The sequence below is a fragment of the Pimephales promelas genome, chromosome 11 (genome assembly GCF_988280905.1).
Source record: "Pimephales promelas chromosome 11, fPimPro1.hap1.1, whole genome shotgun sequence".
NCBI lineage: Eukaryota > Metazoa > Chordata > Actinopteri > Cypriniformes > Leuciscidae > Pimephales > Pimephales promelas.
Genome location: NC_142779.1, coordinates 270,869 through 291,169, shown reverse-complemented (window position 1 = coordinate 291,169; position 20,301 = coordinate 270,869). Strand labels below are relative to the sequence as shown.

Sequence of the window (20,301 nt, the reverse complement as noted above, 5' to 3'; positions counted from 1 at the left end):
GCATTCATGTACAAAGAAGCGTGCAGCTCGTGTTTACTCAGTGATGTCAGAGCCTTTTGGAAAATCTATTAGTGGCGGCCAGTGTTGATATTAAGAACCACTGTAATATAATTTGACAGATATGGATTATCGTTTAACCCTCCATCTTAACCGTCACACACACAGCAGTGCAACAGCGCGGTTTACAGGTGCATCTAGTGGCATCTAGTGGTGAGGTTGTGAACTGCAGCCAACAGGAAGTGATGTCATCGCCTGAGACAGCAGAGAGGAGCCAGGTTTATGATATTGCATTCGGTCAACAGATCCTCCTAAATATTACCAGAGAATGTCTAATTGAAGAGGATTGGCACTGGCTGGTTACTTCCGGGTTCTGGACTGGCTGCAGTAACGCGTCTCTGTCCATGCGGGGGCGCTCGCGGTCGAGTGCAGAATGAATGGGAGTCAATGGGGTTTCACCCCCAGAAATCCACTTTTCTCAGGATGTAATTTTTTGTCGAGTAATTTGAAAGTTGCATTCAAAAGGGAGGGCTAAGATAATACACTCAGATTAAATTGCATTTTTAAGTTCACTAATCTGTTCTAAAAATCCGTTCAAAACTGTGATGACGTCACACAATAGCAGAATGCTAGCGCGATCCAGCCAACAACAGCCTAACCTGTAAGAAATCAAAAGGACATAAGTACTCGTTCATTCGACTTTTGGCCTATAATCTACAGTATATTCAACTTGCGGAATCAACAATAAAATCTGTGTTGATTTAACGACAAGCAGGTGAAAGAGACGCATTTAGCCGTTTAGCCCCATAGACTCCCATTCATTCTGCTCTCGCCCGCGATCACCTCCAGTGGAATTATAATGGAATTTAATGGAATCCGTTAGACAGGCTGTGATATTACACACTGCACCTTTAAGCAACATACACCGGTACTGCAGCACATTAAAAATTAATATCATACTGCATAATAAAAAAATGTTATAAATATATATATATATATCTGTCCGGTGTAGCGTTGGGCTCTGACCGCTGGACTCACACTTGATGTTGAAGGAGGCGCCGCTGGAGGTCAGTGTCTCCCCGCCGCTGGACGCCACACACTGGAAGCTGCCCGTGTCGTTGTGTCGGTCCACGGATGTGAACTTCAGGTTACTGCCCTCCTGGAAGCGGCGGGTCGAGTCCTGCACGCGCCGCCCGTCCTGAGTCCAGGAGAAGAGTGTGTTCTCCGGGTCGCTGACCTCACAGCGCAGGATGGCACTGCGGCCGTGGAGCGCGTCCTGAGACTTCGGCTCCTTGGAGAACTGGAGAGACGAGCCCTGGATGAAGAGGACTGAGAGCAACAGAGCCCGTCAGACTGATGCAATAATGGTGCAGTGAGACACGGCGGGAGATTGAGTCGATACACACACACACATATCATCATCATCATCAGATGTGAGTGAAGAACCTGTGAGCTGATCTACAGACCCATATCACATCAGTTTATGTGTTTCATTTCTGGGTTAGTTAAGCGCTTGTTTACTGTTAATTAAACGTTGTGTTTCACACAGGAAATAAAGTCATGCGGGTTCAGAATATATAAATGAAGACAGAATGATCATGTGACTCCCTGAACGCGTCTTCTGATCGATCTGAACATCTAGAACAGAAGCTCCAGTCCCAGAGATGCGGCGATGTACAGCCAACGAGCTCGACTCGTTACGCCTCTCAATCTGCACTCGCTCTCCCGCCAAACGCGTTGACATGGCAACCGGCCCGCTCTCTACGGACTCCCGCTACGAAAGGACAATCGGGAACAGAAATCGCAGCGCTACCTCACTGACGGACGATGTTAAAGCTGTCAGTGACAAGGATTCTGGGATACATCACTGATCCATCGACACTTCTAAATCCAAATTAATTCATTTCCTCGTAGTAATGATAACCCAGAACCATCCCCAAATTAAAGACTCTTGATTAAACTGAATGAGATCAATCTGAATGAAAGGGTGTTTTCCCAGCTGGCTCTAACGGAGTGTGTGTTTCAGAAGCAGGTGTGTATTGTGCCTTGCTTTGGTTCGTTTAGGCATGAACACGACGCTCAGGCTCGGCCCACACCACAGCTATCGCTCCGAGATTCGACAACGCCGTCTGGATTTGACGTTATTTGGGCTGCCGAACATTCGGTGCATCGCTAGTCTCGGCCCGAGACGCTCTGAAATGCGGCGCGATATTGAAGAAAAATACGATACGATAATGCTTAAAGTGTGTAAAATAAATGCCTTTGGGATTTTCCCGCTATTAAAAAAGATCGTTATATCATCACATTAAGTTGATAATTAAGGACAGACTAAAACAGCCCTCAGTCCGACAGCCAGACTTTAATCTCCGTGTGTCTTCTTGTTTACTGTGTTGTCGTTCAAGAGGATTCTGGAATGGACCAATGAGCAAACACTATGTGCAGGTGGTACTCATGGGAGTTGTAGTGTCGTAGTGATAAATTGCAATTCGTTTGTTATGTCTGATGTCTTTGACAAGACTACAATTTTTCACCCGTCAATGTTAATGTCCAGCCCTGACTGTAATATTATCTGCATGACACTGATGTGTGGTCTGATTAATTGGCATTAGCTGTAATTAGCATGAAACGCTCACAGAATGTTTTGTTTGAAACACTGAATATTCATTTAAAACTCAGTTTTGTGCCTCAGATGAACAGATGGAAACTATCATGTTGAATATGGATCTAATTACAATCAAATGATGTTTCATAACTGGTTTTACAGCACTGAGGTTTCACTGACAGCAACAAACCTGCTGCTGAAGCACACACACACACACACACACACACACACACTCTCAATAATTAGAGAAACTGCTGCACACACACTTATTCAGGAGAGAGAGAGACAGACGGGGCGAGAGACGGGCTGTTGGTCATTAGCAGCAGCTCCTGTTCATTCACCTTTCACTTCCTGTGTCTGCATAATGGACCTTCACATAACAGGCCACACACACACACACACACACACACTCCAGCCCAGCGCTGATGACTGTGTCTCTAGAGTGTGTGTGTGTGTGTGTCTGCAGTCCGTCAGAGTTCAGTGTCTCTCCGTCTGACAGGAAGTTCATCACATAATCCTTCCCATCAGCCCTGGCGGCCACTTACACACACACACACACACACACACACACACACATTTACTGATGAAACTAACAGGATTTGAAAGCTGAGACTTCAATATGGTGTTTTATATTAATTTAACCATTAAATTGCAGTTTAGAAAAAAAAAAAATGAAACCAGAAAAATTTTAATGGAGAAATCAGAATCAGGCAAAAAATAAAACTGAATTTTGAAGTAAAACAGTTTTCAAGAGGCTTCATAAACACACGTGTGTTTCAGACCCGAGGGATAAAATCTGCCACCAGACACTGCAGCTCTTGCTTTCAGACACACACACACACACACACACACACACACACGCACACACACACACACACACACTTAAGGTTCATCTGATATGAGCGACTGAAGCTCCTTCCCCCTCTTCCACTTGAAACCACCCGACAGCACTTAAGTCAGTCTGACACACACACACAAACACACACACACACGTCAGCATTACTCATCTTCATCTGCTCACTGATGGGCTCTTATTGGCTTACGGCCCTTCAAACTTTGGAGCCACGATGCATTTTCTGTCCATCAAGCCCAGAGAACAGCTTTCACACACACACACACACACACACACACACACACACACACACACACACACACACAGCAGAGAGAGAGGAGAGATGCTCTCTAGAAAGCCACTGAACCAAATATTCCAGTCGAGTGGCTTGAAGGGCTGCGGGCGATCGAGGACGGCATCTCCTCACGGGTCATTAGTCAGCGCTACAAACACGCCGCGCAACGATCAAAACACACCGACACACACACACACACAACACTGCTAACCCATGCCGATGACGGCCGATTGAGATGCGATCTGGGGTCAGCAGAACGAGAGACGGACACACACTCACGCGGACAGAACGAGAGACGGACACATGTGTATCATGTGTTTAGTATAGATATGGGGGTTTGGATATATGTGTGTGTGTGTGTGTGTGTGTGTGTGTGTGTGTGTGTGTGGAGTATTGAATGTAAATAGAGTTGAGAGTAAATAGAGCACCATTCCTCCTTAAAGGGACAGCAGCCTCAGAAACTGGTGCCTTCACTTCATTCATGTTCATCAAAAAACTTTTTTAAATCTTCAATATGAATCAATTTATATTTAATTAATTCATTGAAGACTATACAGTGTTTTATTTTTACATTTGATTAATCAATTTCAGTATTATTTCTTACAACATTAAATTTTCTCCAGTTTATTTATAGTATATGAGCTAACGCCGCTAACACGTCACCGGACGGATCTGATAATAACGCTCCTGTAACGCTGATGGAGTTTGTTTCATAATTGATGAGTTTAGAAACATTAACACTGATATTTGGCTGATCTGGGAGGCGTGTTGTAATTAAAGCGCTGTAGAAATAATGTGCTTTAATCGGGTGACCACAGTCTTCCATTTGAGGAACCGCCAATCATATTTATAATACTCCAGTGATTTACATCTTTGATTACCGTATTGCTAAAATAAAACTAGTATTATATTATACAACACTCAGAACTCATGTTCTCTCATTATTACACATAACTCAGGGGACATTTGTTATTAAGACTTTTAAGGGTTACACTTTATTTTAAGGTGTCATTATATATTAAAGTTCTGAGTAATATTAAGCAACTACATGTGCTAACTATAGCATTAGTTGTGTGTAATTAAGCATAACTGACTGTTATTGCTACAGGAAGTGCATGTAACGTATGAGACGAGGACGGCGCGGAATAAAGTGTTGGTGTCGGGACGCTCAGAGGACGTCCGTCACACTTCTAGAACATTTAAAACACACTAAAAACTGGATGTTGTGAACAATGATCATTGATTGAAGGTTAGCATAACGTTGTCAGAACAGATTTGGTTAGCAGAACCTCACAGTGTAAAGGGTCACAGCGCTGGGCTAACGCTAGTCAACATCAACATGCCCTACTTAACGGCTTAACTACAATCTTAACAATCTTACATAGTTTCTGCGGTCACACACACACACACACACACACACTCCCGCTGGACACAGGACCGGTGCAGCGTTCTGAAACACTAGTGCTGACTGGAGCTTGAACAGACAGAGAGAGAGACGCCGTTCCAGGACACTGATCGCTCTGTTCTCATTCAGAGAGCGGACACACACACACACACACACACACACACACATCTGACCTGACAGCCTGCAGGAACACACACACACACACACACACACACACACCGACTCCTCAGACTACAGCACATCTCCTGCGTTCTGCGTTCACAGGACACACACACACTCCTGAGATGGATAAAGTGAAACACTGTGTGTCGCTCATGTCGTGTTTCCCTCATCATCATCATCATCATCATCATCACACTGCATTATACTGCACACCAGACACACTCAACACACACACACACACATCATCTATCGGGTTGATAAATTATTATAAACACAACATACACTCACCTAAAGGATTATCAGGAACACCTGTTCAGTTTCTCATTAATGTAATTATCTAATCAACCAATCAGTGTCTTCAGTGCATTTAGGGGCGTGTCCTGGTCAAGGTGGTCTCCTGAACTCCAGACTGGACAGAAAGCAGATTTCAGCAGTGCTGAGCGTCATCATTACTGGGAGACGACGGACAGGTCGATCCTGCCTGACGAGCGTCATTAGCGGAGCACATGATTACAGTGATGAGGTCACGCTCGTTACATGAGTAATCACAGCGCGTGTGTAACTGTGATCAGCTCGTGGGAACCGGTGGGTCAGGAAGGGGTTAAACAGAAGACGTTCCCACTCCTCCTCTCTCTAATCCCTCAGAGAAACACATTCACAGGATTAACTCACACTGACAAAACCACCGCTAACGGTTTATTAGCATGTCAATCACAGCCGCGAGTGAGAGAGAGCTGCGGGTCCTCGAACGCCCAAACCACACTCTGAGCAGCAGACGCACAACATCTCACTCACTATAGACAGCTGACTGAACACACAACACACACACACAACAGCTGACTAAACACACAACACACACACAACAACATCTCACTCACTTTATACACTCTCACAACTTACACTATATACAGCTGACTGAACACACAACACACACAACTCTTCCCGCTGGAGAAATCCTTCTGTATTTATGTGTGCGACTGACCCAGATACATCACACACACACACACACACACACACACACACACACACACACACAGCCATGTCAGTGTTTCTGTGAGTGTGTGGCCCGTCGTCTGGAACTGCACACACACACGTCAGCCCGTCTGAGACTCATCTTGACAGATGAAGAACGTGAACAACCAGAGCGGACTGAACCTGGAATAATCTGATCAATATGAAAAAAATGATTATAATAAATGCATCATGTGTGTGTTTATGAAGTTTATGAAGCTGCTTCTCGTCAGTGCAGACTCTCGTCAGTTTACATCCGTCATCAAGCAAACATGACAATTAAACTCACTGTAACTAAAGTGACTATATTGCAATCGTTTTTTGTTCAACAGACAAAAATGTTTGTTCAAAATACATTTAATGCACACATAAACGAACATGTGACTTATTGCAGCATTGAGGGTTCGTTTTATTCTCCCGAACCGGTGCACATGACGGCTCATGACCAGAGATACTGTCACGGGTGCATTTCTAAGAGACGAAACGTAATATTATTAATATTGCACTGCAAACGGAGATGAAGAAACGCGTCATCAAAGCCGGAAACACAAACCTGCTCTTGAGGAATAGTTTCAGTCCACAGTGAACAGTCTGACTTCTACACGTTTAACTTACAAGCAACAATCTGCCTTTAAACTTAGACTTATGGTGATCATTTGTTTATAAAAGTAAACCTGAAGCGCTCCTGACACACACACACACACACACACACACACAGGCCTCTCCTCCTCGAGAGACGCGCCGTGGCATGCTCCACTTCAGCTACTGTTGATATGAGCAGCGCACACACACACACACACACACACACGAGAGGTCATATACAGCAGAAATAATCCTGCCTGGGTCTCGCTTTAACAGCAGGGTTCGTACAGACGCTTCAGATGAAAGTCTTTCCAGCACTACAATCTGAGATCTCACTAATCAGACAATATCTTTATTATCTTTCAAACTCTAAAAAAGGTAAATAGATGAACTAAAATAATACAAAATGGCACAAATAAAGTACAGCGGATGCAGTGGATGCGGTAACGTAATCACTGAGAGGACACTATGATGGAGATATCGCTTCCCTTATTCATATTCCCCGTATGAATATATGATTGAGCTGAAGAATAAGAGCGGTGTCATATACTTGATATGAGGAATACCTCTCATGGGAAATGGCTCTATATCTATCAGACGGTGATTTGCATTAAAAGATTGCTTTATCGATTAAATTAATACCAATTTCACATATAATGTCTTTCAATAATTCAAGCACTTTTCAAATACCTTTTCATAAACATGTCTGTTTCACAGGATTCTCCAGGACTGAGAGTCAAAGAGTCAAACTCAAGCACTTCAAGCCCTGCTCACTCTCCTTCATTACCCATAACCCATCAGTCCTCGCCGTCGACCTCATGCAGGACCACAGAAGCAGAGCCAACACAACACACACACACACACACACACATGATCCCACGTGATCACACACACCGAGGAGATCCGTGTTCGACACACTGAACCATCATACATCAGGATGATGTCATCATAACCCACTGGCCAACAATGAGTCTCAGTATCGAGTGTGTGTGTGTGTGTCCATTCAGACACGGCGTGAGTGTTGTGTCAGTGTGTGTTCCTCCAGTGTCACATTACACAGATAATGAGATTACACGTGTGTAAAGTGGATTATAGAGTTCTTACAGCCAGGGGTCAGCCCGCTGCAACACACACACACACACACACACACACACACACACACACACACACACTCACACACTCACACACACGCTTTACAGAGGACAGCAGAAACACCATGAGATGTGTGTGTGTGTGTGTGTGTGTCAGGCCTGGATCAATCACACACACATCACACACACACACACACAGACAGCCAGACAGGGTTTACTCGAGCTACGGCCCAGGAAGTGTGTGAGACATGTGACATCATCAAACGCAGCCCTCCTGAGCCTTTTCAACGATAGGAGATGCTCGCATCGTATCAGACGCAGAGGTCAGAGGTCACAGCAAACACAGGACAACTCTTCAGAAGACTAATGACGACAGCGCTGTGTGTGTGACGGGAGAGTCCGAGTCATGCGGGAAACAGCGGAGGACAAAACACCGGGACACACAGACAGATAAACACAAGCACAGAGCGACACACACACACACACACACACACACTTCTCATTCACACCAAACACTGACCCTGATGAGGTCTACCTGTCTGGAGTTGGACTAATGTAAGTTATGAGTTATGAGGCCATAACAACTGGCCACAGCTGCAGGACTTCCTCCACATCACTTCCTGTCCACACAGGAAACCAGCGTTCCCGCTCTATACGGATTCTCCATCCCCGAGGCCTTGATCTCAGATCCTGCATCAGAAACTCCACGCAAACCCATTCCTGCGTCTCCGTCACAACACTTCCACACACACACACACACACACACACACACACTCAGGAGCGGCGGCCAATGACAGATCAGGATCCTGAGGTCAAAGGTCAAGTGCTAACATGGGATAAAACAGGAAGAGGCTGCTCGTGGCCCGGACAGGAACATGTTTATGAGGCTCTCCGAGCAGAGACGAGGGATCTCAGCGTGAGCTACTGTACACACAGCCAACGCATCATCATCATCATCACCATCATCATCATCATCATCACCTAACCGTACTGTACACAGCCAACGCATCATCATCATCATCATCATCACCTAACCATACTGTACACAGCCAACGCATCATCATCATCATCATCACCTAACCGTACTGTACACAGCCAACGCATCATCATCATCATCATCATCATCACCTAACCGTACTGTACACAGGGCGACCGCATCATCATCATCATCATCATCATCACCTAACCGTACTGTACACAGGGCGACCGCATCATCACACCAGCACAAACGCTGCAGGACGAGAATACAGTAATTACAGTAATTCAGTTCCAATATAAGTGAAGTGAACTGTGGGAAAGGAGCTGATGTTGGCGAGTGCGAGTCGGTCAGCCGCTCTTCTCCAGCGTTCTCCAGACATCTCAAAACAGTGTGTTTCCTGATTACTGACATCCTCCTTAGTGCCCCAAACATTCCTTTAACAGTCCCTTTAAATGCCATTGAGTCACACACACACACACACACACACACACTCAGTCTGGTTCGCTATCTTTGTGGGGGCACTCCATAGACGCAATGGTTTTTATACTATACAAACTGTACTGTCTGCTTACACACACACACACACCACTCTCCCCTGGCCGACTGATGTCAGCACACGAACACGAGAGCGATGGCGGAGCTGGGAATAAAGGAACAGTACAGATGTAGATCTGCTCGAGTTGAACAGGAGAGTGTGTGTGAGATCTCCATCTGTCGAGACGAACTCCCGAGAACACCAGCGGCGGTCCATCGTGAAAATAATCACGTTTATTGGCGGAGCGTCGCTACTGAGAGCGGATCATCCGTGTCGGGGTCACAGGTCGTGTAAATCTGCCCTGAAGTGTAGAGATCTACAACTCTAATCTGTGTTGTGTGAGCAAACAGGAGTGTGTGTGTGTGTTGGGATTGAGCCGTTGCGTGAGAAGAGTGTGTGGGGGGGCAGCCGTAGCGCGGATATGAAATATGGGTTACATCAAACACACACACACACACGGATGGTGACAGAAGCGGGGGAGGGAGGGATGGTCTTATGAGGTCACATGACCTCTGACAACACAATCCGTAGACTAGTGTTTATATTTATATTTAAATCAGTTCAGGATACCGGCGTGAGGACTGGAGTTTCCCCAAAGCAATTCAAGGACATGTGAAACGGTTTATAAAAAATGTAGATTTTAATAAGACAAAACATTTCAATCCTTAAAGGTTATTAAATGATGTAAGTGTTGAAATGTGTAGAAGTGACTGTTGTTAAAGGGACACTCCACACATTTATTAGAAATCCAGTCCCACTATTGAACGGTCGGTCCACACTCTCTCCTTTTCCCCAGAGACGAGAGGAATCCGCTATTTACCTTCTTCTCTTCCTCCTACAATGATGAAGGCTAATCGTCCTTGCTGCCAAAGTCCTTTTAGGCGAGTCGTGCCACTCGGCCGCCATCTTGGCAACGCCTGCGGGCCGCTGTTTCGGACTGACAAGACCAGGCTCTATCTAGAGAGTCAGAACTGCACTTCACCGGGACATAAACACTGCATGTATAGACACAGCAGTAAAATATAATAAAAATTGCTGAAATAGTTTGATGACTTTGCCCCAAAATAAGGTTTAAAACGCCGTTTTCTCTCACTTTCTTTGCTCTCTGTCGCGCTCTCGCTCGCTCGCTCTAGATTCGGGAGATTTGAACTCGTTTGCGGGATCAGGGAGCCGTTACCAATCTGCGGGAGACTCCCGGATCGTCTGATAGCGAGGAGATTAATGAAGATCCCCAAGACAAAACGCTGCACTTCACGTGTAAAATTACGCGTCAGAGTGAGAGTGGCGATCGTCTGAAGCCGTATCGAATCACACCATTGGCTGATGAACGCCTTGACGCTCTTACGTCGTCATACTCATATTATATTAGCGCGCATTATCTGATTTCATTGTGCGAAACCATTTCCAGAGTGGAGCTCAACTAGCTAGTCTACAGTGATGGGCGGAGCAGTGGGAGGGGCCTGCGGAGCTGAGCACTGCAATGCACCGTGGGGATTGTTGTCTACAATCCACAAGCACTAAAAAGTCATTTTCTGCCTTTTATCGGCCAAGAAGGACCCAAACTAGAAATTTATGACACTATTGTACTACATATATGACCCACTTTCAATACACATTCATGTCTGCACCGGTTGAGTTACCCTTTAACTCTAATCCGGCATACGGCACCAGAGAAGCGCTCGTGGCAGGAGAAATATCACGATCACACAATTTGATTGTGACTGTAAAAAAAAACAAAATGCAATAAACAAATACTGTATGAGACGTTTAATATCTCAGCTCCTGGTGAAGATCTCTCACACACACACACACACACGCTTATGTAAATGATAAATGCGTCAGGCTCCTTTTCTCCTGTAAGTAGAGGCGTATTAGAGTAAAGCAGATCTGGAGCCCGAGAGACGCTGCAGTCGGACTGCACATATTACACAGATAACAGGACAACCGGCGCTAGGCCATCTGGGAAATATCGCCTGAGCGCTGAGTTTAACAGTTTATTAACACACGACAGAGTTTAGTCAATAAAACAGGTCAAAACCATCATAAAAATCAAGTCAGGGATAAATTTCATGTGTAAAGACACTATTGGTACAGTGAAAAACAATATTATGTGTCAAATTTAGGACTAAAGATTTTTCTAGTCGACTGGTTATCATCCGTTTAAGCGAATAGTTGACAAATTGCACATTTATGATACTAATTTCACTAAATATAGACTGGGGGAGGGGTATATGTAATATATTCATTAAATATGTAATATACATTGCTCTACATTACAGAGAGTCAGAATATAGAGCCTTTAAAATATGAATACGCACTCAAGCATAAGACTTAAGACAGGAAAAGTAATGATTATAATGACTTACAGGACATTTGAATAATTGATTGGTAAATGAGTGTTTTCTGAGTCAGCGTCGGCTGCAAAGATGAAGATGAAGAGTGGACTCTATCCAGAGAGTTGGGTATCGTTTGAATTTGAACGATTCTCGATTCCGATTCTTTTAAGAAGCAGGGTCAAAAAAGTTTAGCTAACCTTGCTAACCAACGGTCTTTCTGAAGGAAATACTCCTTTTGTCACAAATTTTGCATTTTGCCAAGATTTCGTTATTTTTAGAAAAGTGAAGCCACACTTTGGACCGCCGACGTAAGCTACTCATGTTCGACTCGCGCGGTTATGCCAACACTTCCGGTAGACGCTTCTTCGTTTCTTCTTCCGCTCGGCGGACTGTGAATATCGAAACTAGGAATCGAAATTTTAACTTTTGAACGATTCCGGGAAAAATGAAAAGTTAGTCCCGGTTCCAATCGATACTCGATTCTCGATACCCAACCCTACCAGAGAGAGACACGTTTCACTCAGATTATGTTATCTGACTATATTTGTTTTCACATCTGAATTGATTAATTTAAAAGCAGACATTTCAAGCTTTGATACACATAAGGAATATGGCTTTCAGAAAAGCATAAACTAAAGTATGAGCTTCGGTTCATTTCTGTGCGCTTCATCAGAGCCGTTCACGGAGACGAGACGCTCGTCTAGTTGGGTTTCTTTATTTTAAGACACAGACCCTTTATGAGGCATCACTCTTATCTGTGTGACCAACAATCATTTTTACCGCACAAACACTGGGTCATGTGACTAACAACAGCACACAACTAACCAATAACTACACTCAAAAAAATTAACTAGGAAGGTTGTGCACTTTACGTAATATATTTATATTTAGTTGACCTACAATAGTTGTGTTTTTTGACTTGAAATGTTTTTTCCTATTAAGGTCTATGTAATTATGTCTTAATTTAACAGTACAAAATCCTAACACGTTGTCTAAACACAACAACCCATTTATGTTAAGTAAAAAATTCTTACATCCATTTTGCCTGAACTTAATGTGATTGTGTTCAATCTGCTTAAATATACTGTATATGTACAATTGAAGTTTCCTTTATCCATTTGTGTTGGATCACATGACTGATTTGTGTTGCATGAACTGAAACTGGGCGGTGCTTTTAAAATGAAATTACAGTGGAGAATTACTCATTGTGGAGAAGAGTTGAGCATTTTGTTTGTCTGTCGACTGATTTAATTATTTTCCATTGCATTGATTGAAGGAGCATGTAAATCTTAGCATTTAAGATGCTAATATGTGCTACTGCAACCAAATAGCTAATTATGGTCTAATTTAATTATGTATCACTGAAATAAATGAAATATAAATGGATGAATGAATATAAAATAATACCTGAATCATTCCAGCCAGGAAGCATTTAAAAAAAACGTTGAGACTACTTAAATTGGGTCACTTAAAATTACTTAATTTCAAGATGTTGAAGTTATACGAACAAATTATGTTTGTTTAACGTAATCCAGTTATGTGGAACCTCTTGAATAAAAAAAAAACAAGTAAAGCCAACATAACATTCTTTTGAGTGTAATAATTAACCAACTAATTCGAATGTGTTGGACTGACTCTTCTCTCTGACTAGCGTTAGTGGGCAGGCCTGGTAAAACTCTTCATTTCTATTACATTATTTATTTCCATTCACTATATTTCTGTACTGTTATTTAGTTAAATCTATTTAATTTTTTCCCCCTCTAATCTTCTCCAGAGAGCAAACACAGTGTGAAAACCCCTGAAATATAAAACTAGAGCAACTCAAAACTCAGAGAAAGAGGAATCTGATCATGCACCAAACACACACACACACACACACACACACCTTAATAAACACTCATGCTTTTAAAGGAGGACCGTCACTGTTGAAAGCAATAACGAATATAAACCTAAGATGTTGTGATGGCACACAAACAAACACCGGCAAACTACCAGAAACAACCGAGCTTATGAAAAAGATGAATGTGTCTCGCTTTACTTCTCCTTTCTAGATGGGGTGATGTGATGTTATGATCTTATGATGTGATGTTATGATGCTATGTTGTGATATGATGTTATGATGAGATGTTAATGTCATCTTATGTTAAGTTATGCTATGATATGATGTGATGATATGCTCATTTCCACAAACACTGATCATCTGTGGTCATAAACCAATTAATGATAAAGCTATAAATGATGAATTCAGATATCAACATCACAGCTCAACTTTTTCTGAAAACACACTTAAATGCATTATTACAGAACCCACATAAGAAAAGAATCATGCTTTTGTAAATCATAAAAAAAAAATCGAATTTACACATAAACTGTCATTTATGACACATTTATTAAAAAGATTACATTTAAAACATACTTGTTATAAAGTTGAAATTCACATTAAAAGTCAAAATAATACAGACAGAAGGTCATAATTTCACTTTTTAATCTCGTAATTTCGAATAATTTAATAGCTTAATTTTTTAGTAACAATTTTAAGGTGACGTAGTTACACGTTACACATGTAGTAATAACAGGAAATTATGCATAATTACAAGTAACTAACCCTAAACCCTTAACCCGAACTAACTAGAGTACATGTAGTTAAATATTACTCGGCAGTTGTTTGTGTAATTACACTGTAACAATGACAACTTAAAATAAAGTGTAACCTATTTGTTTTTACATTTTAAAATGATATCATCTTATTATTATGATATACCAAGTCATGATGACATACCAAGTCATATTAAGATGATTTTGGTTTTGAATTATTTACCACCAAAGCATGATTTGGGCTTCCATACACTCCAGACTCAGTTCAGTAAAGCTTGATGCTTCACCTGCTGTGTGTGTGTGTGTGTGTGTGTGTCCAGGTAAAGCGATGTTACCTTTGAAATACATGATGAAGAAGGCTCGCAGACTCCCGTCGGGTCTCCGTGTCCGGCGTGTTGTTGTTCTGGAGCTGCTCTCGGTGTCGGTCCCCGGTGATCCGTCCATGTTTCCGGGACGCGCAGGTGCCGCTGCGCAGGTCAGACGCGTTCACAAAGTGCGCAGAAATGACGGTTATTCTCCTTCCCCTCAAACTGAGCTGAAACTGACGCGCGCTATGAGCTCGACTAGAGGAGTCCGGGGAAGGATCGCGGTATTCCGGGGGAGTCTCGGTGCGAGTCCCGGTGTCCGCCTGTAGTCCGTGAGAAACTGCGGGTCACTTTTCTCGGTCCCGGGTTCTCTCTCTCTCTCTCGCTCTCTCTCTCTCTCGCTCTCTCCAGCTTCCGGTTTCTGCTCTCTCGCTCGTGTGCGGTAACGGGTCCAATGCTGCATCCCGCTGGCAGCACCGGGAAACAACCACACACTGAACTGATTAAGATGTATCTCTAACAACTGTTTGAATGTAAGCTTGATGGTGTCCAAAAACATATCTGTAAAAGCTCGTAAACATAACCCAAGTTCACCTGAACGCGCAGGCAATAAAATATATAATTTAAAGTTTTTGTCCGAACCAGAAACGGCTGGAAAAAACATTAAAACTATGATAATTTTTAAGGGACTGTTTTATGCGTTATTTACTTATAAAATAATATACTGTAGGAGTTTGAATATCATTTTTCGTGTCCTTTATAGCTGATAATTCACCTCATCTTGAGAATATATGAAACGAAATAAGAGCGGTCAAACTGAGACCAACGATCGTTTCCAGGAGCGTCAACTCTCACGCGACACACACACCGGGAAAAAAATCGCGAAGCGAGGACACATACACCGACAGACAGGACAGAGACAGTTATATTATAATAAATCTTAGATCACAGATTCTGTCAATTCTATTACGAATTTCAAACAATAAATGCCGGTTTGGCGCTTGTAAATGTGACGTGACAGATCGCCTCGTGAACTCATCTAGCAAACACTCTTAGTCTTTTCTAACCAACTGGTGTTATATTATGGGCATTAAATGGCTTTCCTGAGGTAAATGTTATAATTCTCCTGCTGTATTTGACCTCTTTACACTGATTGATTGATTGATATGTGGGGTATATATATTTCGGTAAGTTGTGCTAGTATAATTAACGCCCATCTTGTGTTCCTAATATTTATCGAGTCTCAAATCACAACACTTGAATTGAAATCGTGAAATGTGTCAAGCAATAATTAAAAAAAAGCTTACCGATTGCAGCACAGCCTAAACATTGGAACATTTTGGTCACTAAACCAATTAAAAATCTGTATAGTTACTAAATGTTTATCCAATCACAATACATTTATTGTGATGCGAGATATATAGGCTATATTTAGTACATCCCCCAATCCATTTTTTGAATGATGGCGGCAGCGCTATGGAATTAATATTGAGCCAATAAAAATGAACGTAACTTTTCAAGAAACGAATGAAAATATAATTTGAAACTGAATAAAATATCTTTGAAACTGAAAAAGAATGAACCGCAAGCAATTTTTTTGACTTTGTTTTTAACACACTACATGTTTTGCTAACTATTCCTCATATTTCGTTTACTGATCTACACTTACAAATGCGCTTCCAGAGTTTTCATTTACGTTTCTGAAGTTTTCGTTTACACTCCCTGAGTTTGCGTTCGCTGTTCTGACACAAATCTCTCGTGGGGGCGGGGCTAGTAGCAGTGTATTCTCATTGGCTACTGAGCTTTTGATTGACAGCTTCTTGACCTGGAAGTGAAGACGTCAGAGTTGTGTTTACACGTGTGGATGTGAGCGTCTGTAAGCGCAGCTTTCTATTTCATTTTAGTGATATTAAGTTACGTTTGTTTTTTAATTTTATCTGTATTTACCTTCTGCTGCGATTACTTTGTCAACAGAAGCTTTTAGGTTCACAAGAGATCAGTCTATTCAGGTGTAATTGTACATCAAAGTAGGCCCACTGTATATGACTACTTAAAATATTTTGTCCAATGTTTTAGGAGAATATTTGTTTATTCTTGATGATTCGTTTGCATGTTAGGCAGGTTGTGCTATTACAATATAAAGAGAATAGCCTACTAGTATACGTGTGTGATATATTCAGCAGTCAAGAAAGTTTCACTTCAACCAGGTAATCAAGGTTGGCAACCATGGCCATCAAATTTCTCATTGTTACCATATGCATTTACACCATCAAATGATCATGTATGATCACTTAAATAAGAGGAATTTAAACTATATGAAAATTACAATCGTGGGTTGCTGTCAGATGATACAGACCTCAAAGGGCATTTCATTACATATTTCACACAAAGAATATTTTTGTTGGTATTTTTTTAATCATGCTGATCATTTTATTTATTTCATTTTGTTAATATTATTTTCTCACATTTAAAATGGTAAATATATTTGAACAATCATCAACAGGTTCAATTATGACTTATAAAATCAGTTAAATGAATTTAAATAAAAAATTTAAATAAATGTATTCATTCTTTATTGTCACTACAGCATATACACAAGTATCAAAGTGAAAGTCTTGGATGCAGTTATGACAGGAAAGACCAGAATCCACAAAACATTAACTGCATACTATACATGTAATGCACAGTATTCTCATAATATAGATAATAAAATGTATAATCACAAAGATTTTTAATGAAATAATACATCTCTGTGAATCCACATAACACAAGTGGATTGTACCAATGTATGGCAGTTGGTCGGAAGTTACTTTTAATAGTTAAAACAGTTTACATTATTAGTATTTTCTTATCCTATTGTTTCACTTCAGAAGGTATTGATTCATCCACTGAGGTCACATGGACATCACGGTCACTGTGTGTGGTTTTTAAAGCATCTTTAGGGCTTGCAGAGATGGATTACTTTCCTTAAAATCTTAATTCGTATTTATCTGTAGAAAGAAAGTAAAATGCATCTGGGACAGCATGAGGGTGAGTAAAATAAGTGAGAATTTTATTTTTGGATGAACTATTCCATTCATATGCTGTTGATATGCTAATCCATGATCAGCAGAGACTAATAAGAATAAACTGCAACCTCTTGTGTACTGTGATTGTTTTAATCTAGAGCTCCAAAGAAATTAAAATATTTGCTATTTTATCATATTAAAATAAAATACAACAGGTGTCTGAAGATAAGGATCCCAGTCATTCAAAGGTGATATGTCTGAACAAAGTAACATTATTGTCTGGTGGAGACAGCTGATCTCTGGTATTATCACTCCATCTTCTGTGTCAGCATCAGAATTTTGTTTGTGGAAAAGTTGCTCAAATCCCTGGAAAATGAGAAAGGAAATATATTATAATCTAACAATACAAACTGCTTTGAACTCCCACATGCAGTAACCATTTGCAGACTTAAAATAATTATTTCAAACAAATTATATAAATGTTTTAAGGGATTTTACAGTACTAAATGTTTACCTGACTCACACACCATTTATCATCTGTAATACTATTGTGTAACCAGTAGATGGCTCTATAGCCCAATAAACATTTATCCATGGCTGTGTAGCGTCTACTCCCATAATTACTTCATAATTACTTGCATGTATTAGGTTTTGAATTTGGATATATATATATATATATATATATAATATATATATATATATATATATATATATATAAATTATTAAAGACTATTAAAAATTCAACATTTTTCTCCAAAATGTTGGTTTTTTTTAACATAATTATTACTCAAATATGGATACAGAAAAAGCATTTTATTGCCTTTTGCAGAATAAATATTGCGCCCAGGGTTATACTTCAAAACAAATGAGTGTTTACATATTATGAATGGAGACGTGGAAAATGGTCAAGTACTCTCTCTCTTCTTTTAAAAACTCTGCATCACAAATTAATCAGCAATTGGCTTTACATTGCCAAAGTTGAATCGGGCAGTGATTGACAGCGCTCTGGTCCAAAGGCATTGGTCATTGTCTGATACAGTACATTTTGTACTGTAGGCTACAGTACAGATACTGTACAGTACTCTAGCACAATGTTGTTTGGGGTGGCAGAGGGGAAATATGATCTAATTGAAGCAAATATGATCTAATCGAAGACTGTAACCGTATGTAACGTTAGATAAACAAGACATGTAATGATTGGGCTAACAACTTACCAATTAAATCAAGACAACACTGCTGTATAATGTTATGGGCTCTCACTGAACTCTAATATGCCTCTCCACCTGAAAAAGCAAGAACTGTATTATAATTAGTATTAGTTTAGTATTAATTAATAAAAAAAATAAAAACAATCAGACTTACCACGAGTAGCCTATGCTATCCAGTATTCTGATATCGACGATGACAAATTATATCATTTCTCTGTACTACTCCTTCTATAAGAAATCATATCAACAATATAGTGTAGCAGTAAATAAATATAGAAATAAACTTAATATCACCTAAATGAAATAGAAAGCTGCGCTTACAGACGCTCACATCCAAACGTGTAAACACAACACTCACTGACGTCTTCACTTCCAGGTCAAGAAGCTGTCAATCAAAAGCTCAGTAGCCAATGAGAATACACTGCTACTAGCCCCGCCCCCACGAGAGATTTGTGTCAGAACAGCGAACGCAAACTCAGGGAGTGTAAACGAAAACTTCAGAAACGTAAATGAAAACTCTGGAAGCGCATTTGTAAGTGTAGATCAGTAAACGAAATATGAGGAATAGTTAGCAAAACATGTAGTGTGTTAAAAACAAAGTCAAAAAAATTGCTTGCGGTTCATTCTTTTTCAGTTTCAAAGATATTTTATTCAGTTTCAAATTATATTTTCTATATTTTCATTCGTTTCTTGAAAAGTTACGTTCATTTTTATTGGCTCAAAATTAATTCGATACAGCGCGCGCTTTTTTTTTTTTTTTGTAGCGCAAAGGACCTGTTTAGGCGGGAAACGGGCGCGCGCACTGCATTCCACTTAAAAATAAGAATAACTAGTGCAAAATAATTTTTTTGTGTGTGGCGGAGGGGCTTAATTTTCTTGTCCTTCTTTCTTCTTTTTCTTGGCCTGTAGCGGGCCCACGAGGGCGAGGCAGGGGGTGGTCTCGTTCTAAAGGTCTCGGTCCATTCTCCATTCGTTAAAAATTCATCGAAACGTTGATTTTCCCCCGCGATATTTGCGATTTTCTCCCGAGCTCGTGGCGATAGCGCGACCGACGGGTTTCGGCTAATATCTCCGCGAATACTCCACCAAAAATGACGAAACGCATATGGTTTTGTTCAGTTCTGCGAGACGGTTCGAATGAGCCCAGTTTAGTTTTCGCCGAGATATTTGCGTTTTTCCCTTCCGTAGGGGCTTTGGGGGCCTGTATCTCGGGCCCCCGGGGGCCCACGAGGCCGGCGGTCTCTTTCAAAAGATCTCGTCCCGTTCCACTCGATAAAAATTTGCCTTCGTTGATTTTTGATTTTTCCCCGAGATATTTGCGGTTTTCTCCCGAGCTCGTGGCGCCATTTCAGAGAACG

General features: G+C 41.2%; 1 protein-coding gene and 1 long non-coding RNA gene across 3 annotated transcripts in view; both read right to left on the bottom strand.

The window, feature by feature from the left end:
• The window catches only part of ptk7b (protein tyrosine kinase 7b), a 29,083-nt gene extending 13,898 nt beyond the window's left edge, over nucleotides 1–15,185 (bottom strand). The window contains exons 1-2 of the mRNA XM_089116709.1: nucleotides 14,758–15,185; nucleotides 1,036–1,326 (exon numbers count right to left, since the gene is read on the bottom strand). Coding sequence (XP_088972835.1) covers nucleotides 1,036–1,326; nucleotides 14,758–14,866 — 400 coding nt within the window. The 5' untranslated portion in view covers nucleotides 14,867–15,185. The remainder of the gene's footprint in view (nucleotides 1–1,035; nucleotides 1,327–14,757) is intronic.
• Nucleotides 15,186–17,283: 2,098 nt separating this feature from the next.
• Nucleotides 17,284–19,595, bottom strand: LOC120490628 (uncharacterized). Of its 2 annotated transcripts, XR_005625103.2 has the most exons (4): nucleotides 19,265–19,595; nucleotides 19,098–19,171; nucleotides 18,950–19,018; nucleotides 17,284–18,101 (listed from the first exon to the last, which is right to left on the bottom strand). It is a non-coding gene; the product is annotated as an uncharacterized LOC120490628 (long non-coding RNA). The 2 variants fall into 2 exon arrangements; XR_005625102.2 differs by having other exon boundaries at nucleotides 19,098–19,595.
• Nucleotides 19,596–20,301: the final 706 nt, after the last annotated feature.